Source organism: Phoxinus phoxinus (genome assembly GCF_949152265.1).
Source record: "Phoxinus phoxinus genome assembly, chromosome: 24".
Classification (NCBI taxonomy): domain Eukaryota; kingdom Metazoa; phylum Chordata; class Actinopteri; order Cypriniformes; family Leuciscidae; genus Phoxinus; species Phoxinus phoxinus.
In genome coordinates this window covers 23,789,323-23,803,575 of record NC_136899.1, presented here as the reverse complement: position 1 = coordinate 23,803,575, position 14,253 = coordinate 23,789,323, and the positions used below count along the sequence as shown (strand labels likewise).

The following is a 14,253-nucleotide window of genomic DNA, read 5'->3' as shown; positions in this document are numbered from 1 at the left end:
ACTAGTCATAACATATTAAGTCGATGTTCATCAGTGGTTATAAGGACTCTTGAGCCATTGGGTAAATGTGACAGCTAAGATAATCATTACTGTAAACATGTTTTTGTTCAAATTATGGTAAAAAATTACAGCTTGATACTTTTAAACGTTCTAGTAAATGTCATTCTAATAATAATTCAGTTGTAATTAAACCTGGATCGTGTAAAGGTAAGGGACAATCCAAGGCTAGCTGTGTATTATATATTTTTAATGTGTGACTTGGGGGAAAGAACCACCCGACGCGAAGTGGAGGAGTGCATTAAAATTGTTTATACCGTGGAATGCTTGAATCTGATTGGTTGACAAACGTTCTAAGGTGTGCAGTTATTTTCAGGGAAACACACGGCTAAAGTAGTTCCAGGCAGGACTTGACCGCATTACAGCTCCATATCACTTCGCCAAATGATTTCAGTTATTTCAGCCTCCAGAACCAAAACCTACAACGACACTGACCAAGCAAAATAATATAGTAAACAATAGGATAAAAACGACAAATTACTTCCATGTTTTTTTTACCACAAAATTAAATTTTTATTATATACGGAAAGCAAATATTCTCTCCCGCTCTCTCTCCCTCAAACACACACACACATACAGTACGGACACACACTCGCACAGGAGCACTGGTTTGATGATTTTTTCAGTAACTTAAAAGCTGACATTTCTCTGTAGCGAGGTAATAACGCCACTGTTCTTGAAGCAGATAAACTTACAGTTTCGCTATTTGTAGAGACGCTGCTGCTGAACACTGTTGAGAGACACACAGATTCAGGTCATTCACTATCTCTCTCTCTCTCTCTCTCTCTCTCTCTCTCTCTCTCTCTCTCTCTCTCTCTCTCTCTCTCTCTCTCTCTCTCTCTCTCTCTCTCTCTCTCTCTCTCTCTCTCTCTCTCTCTCTCTCTCTCTCGGCGATGAGTTTGTTACTCTCATTACCATAAAAGAGAGTTATAGGCCAATCCAATGTTCCCCCCTTTCTAGTGATAACATATCAACTCAGGCGTTGTCTCGTTACGGAAAACTAGTATACCCAATTAAAAAGATTCTGATCAGCGGTGAATCCCCGGTTTTGAAACACAACGTTTCTTTTAGGCGTTTCACATACATGATAGTTCAAGATGATATCGAGTTAGATTGTCTCTAAATTTTCGAGTTGATGATTTTGAATAAGTGATTATTCACATACACATATTAAGGGACCTAACGTTGCTTAGGCTGGTTCAACCTCGATGTATCGAGAGCACTGCAGGTACGACACACATTAATGACAGCAAATTCAGTCAATACCGCTTTCTGGAAACCTGGAAAAAAAAACAGCTATGTGGTGTTACAGAGAATATTGCTTTGCCGATGTTGCGGAGTGTATGTGAGCTTGATTGTGTAGATACAGAAATAGAACAAAATGTGTTCAAGATAGCCCAGAAAAGGAAGAAGTGTGATAAATCTCAGGATGCAAAAGCTTCCAAAAAAACCCTGATTTGCAAGCTAGCGAGGATCAGGAGACAGAAAGAGACAGCGAATTGTGGTGCTCTCAGAGAGATGTTTCTGGTCGAAGCTTCGATGTTGAGGATATAAAGCTGTTCCTAAAACAACTAAAAATAAGAGCGGAGTGTGTGTGTGTTCAAGAATATTTCCCTGATATCAAGCAGTTTGTTGAAAAAAACAAGAAGTTTAATGGCAGAGGGCTGTTCCACTAATAAAGAAGTCAATCGTTTGAAGAATACTGTGAGGAACTGTATTAGAATTGTAAAGAGTTGAATAACAATGTTTAAAAACGAAGAGATACGATTTCCAATGATCTGTTGTGTGTTGGAGGGCTGTTTTTATTTCTGTTTATTTTTGCCATGAGTGAAGTAGGCTACGCCAGGCTAACCTGAACGTGAATGGTGCCAGCGACTTTAGAAAAAGAGCCATGTTGAATGAAGTAACTAAACAGAAGAACCTTGATGTTATCTTGCTGCAAGAAACACACAATGATGGGAACATGCTTGGGCGAGGGAGTTTGAGGGTGTATGATTTTGATGAAATTGTCAAAGACAGACTTTTGAAAGCGAGAGCTTGTTTTGAAAATAATGTGTTTGTTTTTATCTTGTGTTCTACTTTGCAAAATTGTTCTTCTGTAGAGTATGTGTTTTTGGGTGGTGAGTTTAATTGTACTGAACATATATTGGACAGAAACCACATTGAACCTCATTTGCCTTCCCAGAAACCACAATGAATTATGTGATATATCTGGAGGCAACTGAATAGAAATGAAAGGCAATATACATGGGCTCATACAAGAGATAATGTAATATCCAATAGCCAGATTGGATAAATTTAGCGGGTTTGAACATGATCTTAATATTTTTAATAGCTGTTCAATTATTCCATTACGTTTCTCAGATCATGGTATGGTGCGATGCAGTTTTATTTTAAACTCTATTAAACCTAGAAGTGCTTACTGGCATTTCTTTGCTGAGAGTGACAATTTTTTTAGGGACCGAAATACAAAGTCTGAGTTTCAATTTTTAAAACAGTGAGAGTTTGGCACGGTCAAAATTAGACAGTTATGTCAGCATTACACTCACGACGTAACTACACTCTTAGAAGAAGAAAAGGTTCTATATAGAAAGGTTCTATTGGCGCTTCGTATTTGGAACCCCTAAAAGGTTCTACACTCTTAGAAAAAAAGGGTTCATTGGGGTTCTATATAGAACCATAGGGTTCTTTACTCAACTCCAAAGAACCTTTTATGCTAAAAAAGTTCTATAATGACAAGAAAGAACTCTTTCTTGGGTTCTGTATAGAACCTTTTAGGGGTTCCAAATACGAAGCGCCTATAGAACCTTTTAAGGTTCTATATAGAACCTTTTCTTCTAAGAGTGTAGAGAGTAAAGACTATCTTTAGAAAATTTAGAAACTGAAATAAATAAATGTCAATAGCTAACTGAATCTACTGGAGAAAATTACTACTTAGAAATCGATTTAAGGAAAAGGCCCGGTTAGCTGATTTACTGGGCTATAAAACACGGAGCACTGCGGTCGAGATTTCTCAGGATAGTTCAAATGAATGCACCATCCAAATACTTCTTCAGCCTTGAGAAACAAAATGGGCAAATGAGTTGAATTGACCCTGTTGATATCCGAAGGAGAGCAGTTCGATCTGATCAGAGTTTGAGTCGGGTGTGTTGAGATTGGGAGAGTTGATGGTCTCTCAGTTGATTTTTATAAACCATTCTGGACAGAGCTCAGTGGATTTACTACAGGTATTGAATGACAGTTTGTCTGATATGATGCCATTGAGTTGCCGTAGGGTGATAATCACGCTCATACCGGAATAAACCGTCTCACTTCTCTGCAGCGATTATAAACTGCTCTCCAAGGCCTTAGCTAACAGACTGGCTGGAGTATTGAACCAGGCCTATTGTGTTCCTCGTAGACCCATGTTTGATAACATCTCATTAATTCGGGATGTGTGTGCATTATTTTTTAGAATAATTCAACGGCCCTTCGTCAATTATTCCTTACTCAATGCACAGCTAGCTGCGGTTTAACCCTTTCCTATGTACATTATGTAGCCCTGCCCATTTTCAGCGCTGCGCTCGCTGTGTTCTGTCTTCCGGTTTGTATTTCCACAGCATGAAGGTAAGATCTTACAGATTCATGAATGAACCGCTCGTTTTAAAATCTTTAAATCTTAACAATCTTTTAAAATCACACTTCAAACATTACAAATGCTCATAACTTCCGTTAACTTTAGTAAATCCACTTCACCAGCTATTACTCCTCGACAGCGATGCCATAGAAATATAGAGAGCTAAAGATGGCTTCACACGACTCTTCACAAAAATAGGATTTATTTCCACAAAACTACTGAATGCATGGACTTTTCACTAAGCCAAATTTTAAATATTGAATCTAAAACAACATGTTTCATTCATTTTATACTCTAGATCGTAGCTTCTTCCGCTGTTTCTATCTCATTCAACTTTTTTTTTGTCTCTCAGGACTTTAGCCTTATTCTGACAATGGAGCTGTGCTGAGATTGCCTTCACTTTAACCCTAACGCTGAAAATAATGAATTGGTTTGAGTAGGACAAACTTAAATTAAACGAATTAGTTCAGTCAAATGAACTTTTATGAGTATTTAGCACTTTCTTTTTCTTTCAAGTTCACAGAACTGATATATTTTAAGTAAGCTGAACTGTTTCATTGTTTTGAGTTTTATGAAATTATTTATTTTAATTAAGACGAACTTAAGTGTAACTGAAACGGCTGGGATGTCTATTTCCCAGCATGCGTTGCCGATGGCACTCGTAAGGGAGAGTAAATGCTCAAATTAAGTGTAATATAATGTTTTTTTTGTGTGTGTGCAAGATTAATGTTAAGTGGGAGATTTAGAAATGATTAATGTTTTGTTATGCTAATTTAAAATAATTTCTGTTAATGTTGGTTTTGGGATAGTTACGAGTGGAGCATGAGCTTGATTTGAGAGCAAATAATAGTAATACCTTAATATTGTTGTGCTCATACAGCAAGTGCTTCTGTATATCATACTATTGCTAATATGTTAACAAATTAGTATATTAGCAGATTAGCTTGTTAAAGCTAGCTAAGTTTACACTAATAAAAGTGTTCACAATGAGATTACATGAAAGTTTTAAGTTGATTATATTAATTAGTGTACTCAAACATTTCAAGTTAAGAACAATTAAAACCTATAAATACAAAATAAAAAACTGCTAGTTCTGCTTACTTAAATTTTGAATTTCATAACTTAAAAAAATTGAGGCAATTGATTGCCTTAACTGTTTTGAGTTTTGCCAACATGGTATAATGAGAGTTGTTTGTGATGAAATAGAGATGGAAAGAAACAAGATTATTAGCGTTCTGATTGACCGCCTGGGTCAGATAGGAATTTAATCTGCTCATCATGGCGGGAAAAGCAATTAACTTTGGAAACAGACAGGCAAGCTTCTAATGAGAGCAGGTGTGCGAAGACCCGATTGTAAAGATAGATGCTAATAAATATTGTATACATGATTAATGCGCTTAACTAGTATCAAATACATATCGAAATCAGCTGCATATGGGTTTCAAAGTTTAAAATGAGTTGTGTAATAAGGCAAGAACTTCATGTAATCATCAATGTAGATGAGGAATAGTCAGCAAGCGTGTAATGTGTGTTACTCCTGAGACATGCCGAGTGCTTGTTACACACAGTTACCGCTCACTGTACAGTCGTTTACTTTGATTGCTCAGTTTAGCAGTGCTCCAGTGCATAATAATCACACACTAATGGAAATGTTTGTTTGATTATGTCTGTGGAAGACATCTTGTTGGTTTCTTAAATAAGGATTGAAATGGGTAAGTGATGTGGAAGCCATGAGATTAAAAAATAAACCATAAAACACAAACCTCACACACATTCAAAACATTCTGCAAAAGAACAAAAGTCATATCGGTTTGAGCAAATGATCACAGAATTTTCTTTTTTGGGTGACGGGTCCCTTTAAGAACAGAAATGGACAATAATTCCCATGGGTTTCTGCTGAGCTTCTTCAAATCTGACCGTATCAAAATATACTGGCAAGCTGGCCTGGTTTTGAAATACATCACACACACACAATCCTTGAAAGAAATGCTATTCATATTTTTGAGGATTGCATCAGCTAGAGTAAATATCAACACAAAAAACACATTTTCTGGATTTCTCATATACTCGCTCTCTTTCTCTGCTTTAGCTCTCTTCACATGGGCTTTTCATTTGCTGTGAAACTCAGGCCCTGTTTACACGAGAACGCTCGCGGGTGAAAACGTAAAAATATTTTATCGGATGTGCCTTTCGTTTACACGGCGACGGCGTTTTTGGGGCTTAAAAACGCAAAAAAGTGAAACCACCCTCCAGAGTGGAAATCTTAAAACGCTCCACCATCGCGTTCCCGTCTAAAGGGTAAAAACGGTAAAAACGCAAAAGTCTGCTAGACAGTGAAGGCGTCTCGTACGCGTTTACGTCACAGGCATGCGCCAGTACAGGAAAATAACAAAACATTATCAAACTAAAATATAGCATTAATTTAATTGACAAAACAAACAAAAACAATTCTGTCATTTTTGAGCGACACGCGAAGAGCACCGAGGGTTAAAGCAGCAGCTTTACCGTATTAAACATGAAAAACTGTGTCAGCGTCTCTTTCACTTTCAGTGCTTCACATCGCCACCTAGCCGTCTGGAGTGCACACTACATCCAATCTCACACACTTTTGCGTCACCACATGCACGCAGATTTCCCCCAATAACGCTCGTCTAAACGCAGAATAAAAAGCGATAACGCAACGCCACTTTTGCGTTTTCTCTTCAGATCGTTTCCGTGTAAACACAGCCTCAGAAGGCTCCATCCATCCATCCATCCATCCATCCATCCATCCATCCATCCATCCATCCATCCATCCAATCCATCCATCCATCCATCCATCCACCCATCCATCCATTCATTCAGTCATCCATCCATCCATCCATCCATCCATCCATCCACCCATCCATTCATTCAGTCATCCATCCATCCATCCATCCACCCATCCATCCATCCATCCATCCATCCATCCATCCATCCATCCATTCATCCATCCATCCATCCACGCATCCATCCATCCATTCATTCAGTCATCCATCCATCCATCCATCCATCCATTCATCCATCCATCCACGAATCCATCCATCCACGCATCCATCCATCCATTCATTCAGTCATCCATCCATCCATCCATCCACCCATCCATCCATCCAATCAACCCATCTATCATCCACCCATTCATTCATCCACCCATTTATTCATCCATCCACCCATTCATTCATCCATCCATCCATCCATCCACCCATTCATTAATCCACCCATTCATTCATCTATCCATCCATTCATCCTCCCATCTATCATCCACCCATTAAAATTAGTAATGCAATGTGTCAAAAGTCATGATCATCAGAGGTTTTATCTTATTCAGCTCGACTGCTGCCATCATTAAAGCAAAGACTGAAAAAATTCTCCTCAACTATGAATTGTTAAATTGTTACACTTTAAGTAAAAAAAAAAAAGTGGAACATTTTCACTTTTAGAAATGAATGCAAATGAAAGGCATTTTCACTAGTGGTCTTACACCTCATTGTACAAAAACAACAACAACAACAACGACGACAAAAAGAGCAACAATGGAAGTGAGAAAAGAAGCCATTTCAGAGAACAGGGTGTTATTACTGGTCCGGGCCGGCACACTGGTTTGAACATCACACCTCGCTGTAAACTGCATGTGCTGCTGATGCTGGCCGCTCTGCATGATGTTCTTCAACCGGCCTCAGTCCTCACGGCCCCCTGCTGGTCATTCCCGGGAACTCTTCTTGCATCACCCTTCCCCCACGAACACTCTCCGTGTGCACATCGGATTCTGTCCTCACAGCAGCTGTGATATTTCCAAGCGGATCTGATTGTCTTTTATAGTGCGACACCAAAGCGTTGTTGTTAAAATGAAGGAAATCATGCCGTTTATGTGCTCGTTTTTTTTATTTTAAGGTTTAAATGTTCTACCCTAGATTAATATTTTATGAAGAGTGTCAGTGCTTCATGCATTATGGGTAAAGTGCAGTTATTATAAGCTTCTGATGATTGACAGCTCTCAGGAGTATCTTACAGACCTTCTCAGAAGAGCTTCTGTATGACAAACGAAGGCTTTAATACACACATCCAGAACACATGAAGTGGAGCACCAGAACTGTGTATTGTTGAGCTGCTAATGGTTATCGTTTTCAGATGTATTACTAATTTGATACACTTTTAAAATATAAGATGAAACAGGACCACAAAAGGAAACTGAAATGCCCAGTTGTTTCTTATAATATTTTTGTACAGTCTGTTCCCTTGCTTCTGTGGTGACGTTTACATGAATCTTTTTTGGGGTTTGCTGTCATCTGCTGGATAAAATCAAGTATGAACTCTATAAAAAGATTATTTATGCTGTTTGCTAGGAGAATAATCCAGTGTTACCATTGATAAACTCTCCATCTAAACTGGTTTTATCTCTGAAGCCTAGTAGTGGATGTTTTATGAGCAGTAGAATAATCATATTCATATGCACACTTAGAGCCGAAGCACAAGCAAAACAATGTTCTTGTGCAAAATGCATTCGGTTTTGTTTTTTAACCGCTAGAGGTTACATGGTGTACCTTCAATTATATATTAGTATAATGTATAAAATACATTTATAAATACACTACTTAAAATCCACTATCAAAGTTTTGGGGCCAACAGCACAACTGTTTTCAACATTGATATTTTTTTCTTGAGCAGCAAATTAGCATATTATAATGATTTCTGAAGGATCATGTGACACTGAAGACTGAGTAATGATGCTGGAAATTAAAATAATCCGATTTTAAAATGTTAGGCTACTGTCTTTACAGTATTTGACAATCAAATATCCATACTGAGCATCAAATACTTTTAAAAATCGTACCAACCCCAAAATAATGCATATCAAATTACATTTTATAAGTTATTAATTCAAAGGTAAATCAAAATAAGGGATGAATAGAGCATATTTTTTCATATTTATTTTCTAAATAAATGGTGTAATGAAAGAGCTGAATAAATAAATAATATGCAATATAATACATAATAATACACTACTTAAAATACATACACATAAAAGGTTTGGGGTCAGTAAGATTATATTATTTTCGAAAGACTACTTTGTTACAGAACACGTGTATATTTTTTCAATTAAATGCTTCCCCCCCCAAAGAATCCAAAAAAAAAAAAAGCATTCAATTTTTACATGTTAGGCTGTATAATAAGAAATGTTTCTTGAGCAGCAAATCAGCATATTATAATGATTTCTGAAGGATCATGTGACTGAATTTATGATGCTGAAAATTAAAATATATTAAAATAGTTCATTTAAATTGTAATCCCAAAATATTACTGTTTTTAGGCAAGGCAATAAAAGCCATAGAGGGCAAAAAAGACTTTGTACCAACCCCCCAAAAATATATAAATATAGTATATTACAATACTTACATTATATATTCGTTTTATAAGTTATTATTGAGAGGGATATATAAGGGATGAACCGCAATTTTCCTTTTTTTTTTTTAAATGGTGAAATGAATGAGCTGAAATAAATGAGACTGAGAAATCAAATTTTATTTTCCTTCTCTAAAAATTACTTTACATAATTGTAAACCTCTTCATGAGCCCTGATAGTTTTATCTTCACAAAACATTCTCTCAAAAGCAAAGATGTGAAACTAGGCACTTTACACAAATGGACAAAGTGTTTGTTAGCAATCCTTCCTCAAATCCTCCGACAGACACGCAGCAAACGCCGAGTATGTAAGTGGATTACAGTTCTAATCTAGAACTTTAAATGCTAAATAAAAGTGCAAACATTTACAAACAAAGGCTTTCTGACAAGACAAGCCCTTCAACAGTGTCCAGTGTTTCTCAGTGTGGCGTGTGGCCTATTAACCGCTTCCGTGTCCATTAGTAACTGAGTGTGTGCTTACATGCGGTGGATCCTGTCGTGGTCGATGAACTGCTTGAGGTTATGGAGGTTGTCCCACCACTTGAAGAGCAAGGTTTCAGCGATGAGACTGAACCAGGGCGTGATCTCCAGCTCGTTCCTCTTGGCTTTCTCCAGGATCTCCTTCAGCTCCTCTTTGGACACGTAGCAGTGGCTCTGGATCTCATTGGGGTCTGGATTCAGATCCACATCTTTCTGCATGAAGAGGATGTAGTCGATCTCGTGCTCGCCCCAAACGCCGTCTGACTGGGCTTTGTACTGGATGCGGGTCAGGTAGGTCATCTCTTCTGGAGGCACCTGAGATAACAAGAACACAGGGACGAAAACTCACTTTTTGCCCCACCTGCCAATGGCCAGTGACTTAAAGGACAAGTTCGGTATGTTACACTTAAAGCCCTGTTTACAGATCGTATCTGATGAAATAGAACGGTTAAGATAAAAATTTGGACACATGCTCCTGTCCCGAGAATTTTAGGTTTATTTCGCTTTTGTGGACCTATTTTGCCAAACGCGTCACACCCGTGATTCTTCCATTAAGAGCTTGAATAATAGACACTCCAGCCCAGTTGGTGGCGATAATGCACCTTTGCCAATTGCAAGCAAACTATTGGCATTTCATTGAATACACAGAAGAAGAAGCGGCGGAGTAATACCGTACCTCACACAGCACATTCAATACAAGTCAATGGAGTTGGACAAAAACTACGATAAAACCTGTTGGAAAGCATCTTTTTCAGCGATTTTTTTTGGGACCGTATCAGTGAACACCCCTGACCACTCGGTGAGTTTCACGTCTTTGTAAACGAAAGTTTAATGTGTTTTTAGGAAGGAATCTTCCAGTGCACATAGACAACCATTGTGGAGGTGTGTGGGGGGGGGGGGGGGGACGAAATAAACCTAAAATTCTCAGGACAGGAGCATGTGTCCAAAGTTTAATCTTAACCGTTCTATTTCACCAGATACGATCTGTAAACAGGGCTTTAAGTGTAAAATACCGAACTTGTCCTTTAAGAGAATTTACCGGCCATAACAATTTTTTTTTACCAGCCATGAAACTTTTTTGCAAAAACAGGCCGTTATGACACCAAATTTTTAGATGTCAGTTAAAATGATCAGGAACAGAAACTCTAATTTATAGAGTTAAGACTATGCAGACAAGGGCAGTGAGTGATTCTCTGTCGTTTGTATTTTGATTAAGATTAAGGACACCGTACCAACAGCGCAATGATATTACAAACTTAGTGCCGGTCATGTTGGAAGTTACCGAGCTGGGGACTATTTTCAGGCGCTGCGTAATATTGCGCTGCTGGTATGGCAGTTCCTTGATTATTACGCAGGAATGAGAGTATAGTTCCTAGTCATATCGGCCTATGAAATCACAACTTTTCATTTTCTGTCGGTCTTAGTACACGATGTAACTACAGAAGAGTGAAGATTTAAATAGGAAAAATATCTAAACTCTTTGGTCATTTTTTTTGAGAGAGATGCTAACGGTCTAATCAGATTCAATGATCTATGCTAAGCTAAGCTAAGAGTGCTACCGCCAGACCCGGAGATCGGCTGACCCGGAGATCGAAAACGGTAAAAGTTGCTTTAAGTTTAAGCCCTGTCTGTAATCCATAAATAATGCTGTTGAACATTATGTTTTTCTGCATCAGTACCTGATCCATGGGAATGCCGAGCTCAGCTTGGAGGCGTCTCTGTGCGGCGCGGCGCACCCCGATGGCGTCCGGCTCCTCCAGTTCGCTGGCAGTGTGTAGCGGGTGACTACAGCAAGTGTTGGTCAAACAGCCTGGGGAAGCAGATCAGTCAAACTAAAGTTATTTCAGGGCAGCAGTATTTTAGTATTATTGAGATACTATATATATATATATAAACTATAAACTCTATAAAAAAGCAACAGGTACTTTAAGATTTTATTTTTCCTGTTCCTTTTTTTTTTTTTTCGTTCATGCACATTATGAATGAATTAACAAACATTTATGTATGACTTGTGAAATAAATAAATAAATACTATGGCAGTGTTTGTTAATATTTTGAAAATTTTAATTTTAATTGTTAGAATTGTAGTGATTTTGTGGTGTGTGTTTGTAATTGTTATACATTTTAATAATGTCTATATACCTTTTAATAATTTTTATTTAAGTTTTAGTTATTTTAGTTCATCAAGTTAGAGAGAAAGGTTGTACCTGAAATAAAATACGCTTTTATTTTATTACTAAAGTTTACACAGAGACGATAACATTTTCAAAAGCTGCGTTTTCAGGATCCCGAAACACCGGTGTCGTGTAAATGAACGGCCAAAACACATACAAAGTTTTCTGTTTTTAGTTGAAAACGGTGTCGTGTAAACGGCCCCTCGGCCTTCTAAGTTTTGATGTCTTCCCCGCACCACTCAATTCCCCATATACAAAATCCCGCCATACATTTTGCCTGGTTTGAGAAGCAGGTTCACTTGGATATACAGTACGGCACAATAGGGAAGGAATGACTAGCGCAACTTCCGTTTCATGACGACTTAAACTAAAATCAAAATGAAAACTGAAAAATAACAGCTAATTCAAACAGATAACTCCAAATATTAATAAATACTATAATAGCATAGACGTAATATTAAAATAACACTGACACGCACCTGGAAAAGTGATTTTGGCATTGGATCTCTGCTGAAGGAGAAGCTTTTCCTCACTGTTAAACAGGAAAACACTGAACGCTCGATGCAACAATCCTGTCGGTGAAGACGCAAGTAAAACATATTTAAACAAATGTTAGTATTTGTGGAATCAGCTTTCATAAGATCACTTTTACAACCTTGACAAATGTGATTTTATCCACCACACAGACAATACAATATAGTGGGTGAAATACATATCTTATACCCGAACTTTAATGAAGAAATCACTTAAATCATAAAAAGCATAAGACCGATTCAAAGACACTTCTTGCTTTATTTGTTTTGAATATATGACAAAAAGTGGCTCCTAAACAATTTAGACACTCATGCTCAAAATTTAGTAGCATTAGATAACAAAATATTAAAGCAAGTGGCAAACAAATGATGCAAAGGCATTTGTCAGAATCGACCAGAAAGTAATATAGTTTTTAAAGTGCGTCTGAAGTTTAGAAACACTTTTTGAGGGTGCGTGTGCCGTGTGCAATATAATCAACAGTAAAAGCACATGCACATTCGTTACCTTTATCAATGTTTGAGTTGAGATGGCAGTTTTTCTTGCTGTCGGCTCCAATCTTTCTGTCGTTGTCGTCGATCAGGATGCACATCTCTGCCAGCAACTGCACCTGCTTCTCATCCAGATTATCCATGTTAATCTCCGGCATCCTTACAGCTGAACTGAGCTGTCTGACCTGACTGCAAACACACACACACACACACACACACACACACACACACATACATATAAATAACACTTATTATTGTTAACCAATTACAACATAAAAATAAATGCATTTAATTTTTTTAAGAACTAAATAATATAATTAGGTAACAACCTAAATAAAAAAAATTAACATTGAACTCACATTAGGCATAGTAATAACTGAATAACATAAATTAAGAAAAGTAAACATACCTAATAATAATAAATATATATACTTTAATTATATAAAATTATTACAAAAAAAAGAAATCGACAAAATGAGTTTAGCAGTGTGCTAAAAGTTCGCAATTAAAATGGCACTTTATTTAGCAGCTCATAAAAGTAAACGCATGATTGTATGATAGTGTTAGTGTACTAACCTGCGATGGAGTAAATGATCAGATATGCCAGTGTTAGTGAATGCCGGACTCACCTGTGATGATGTTGAGCTGGTAAATGAAGAGTTTCTGCTCCTGAAGCGGGTTTATTATTGAGTCTCGCGAGCAGCGCAGCTGATCTGCGCGCCGCCCATAACCACCGCACCATGAGCGCGCACACGGCACTGACCAATCACAGTGCAGCACACTGCAAACACGCCATCACACCACACAACACATATACATCTGCTCTACGACTCTACAGTTTCTCTACAACGCTTCTCACACTCACACTGCTGAAGTGATAATGCTCGACTTGTCTTTATAACGCGCTGATCACACATAAAACACACGTAAAACACACATACAATGCTAAAGGAACCGATCACTGCTCAACTCTGACGATCACACTCACACTGGTGATGATTCCCCGCCCATAAATGAGACTTTATGCCAAAGAGTTTGATTGGTTGTTGGGACTGAAGCCGTCTTCGGATTGGTGCATATTTTATTTATCTAGGATCTCTTCCGGGTTTGGTTGACGGCTGGAAAAGCAAAAAAGCAAGTAATGAAATGAAATGACATTAAACTAAACGAAATAAATAGTTTTGGACATACAATTACATACAATAATTTAAGGTTTGACAGGTATACTGTTAATATCAACACACATTTTAAGACACCATTTTTTAAAAGTATTATTAATTGCTATCGTTATTGATATTATTATTAGTATTATTAATTATCGTTGTTTAAAATAATATTTAGAAAAATACAAGTCATTTAACAAGTACATTATTTAATGTCAACATTAATTCAAAAACGTATATAATAAAAATGTATAAAACACACACACACACACACACACACACACACACACACACACACACACACACACACACACACACACACA

General features: G+C 37.5%; 1 protein-coding gene across 1 annotated transcript; it reads right to left on the bottom strand.

Annotated features, from left to right (window-relative positions):
* Nucleotides 1-9,284: 9,284 nt before the first annotated feature.
* On the bottom strand, nt 9,285-13,827 carry idi1 (isopentenyl-diphosphate delta isomerase 1). Its single transcript, XM_079602614.1, has 5 exons — nt 13,397-13,827; nt 12,784-12,956; nt 12,225-12,317; nt 11,251-11,381; nt 9,285-9,886 (listed from the first exon to the last, which is right to left on the bottom strand). Exons 1-5 carry the CDS (start codon nt 13,507-13,509, stop codon nt 9,569-9,571), a joined length of 828 nt encoding a protein of 275 aa, XP_079458740.1. The 5' UTR covers nt 13,510-13,827; the 3' UTR covers nt 9,285-9,568.
* Nucleotides 13,828-14,253: the final 426 nt, after the last annotated feature.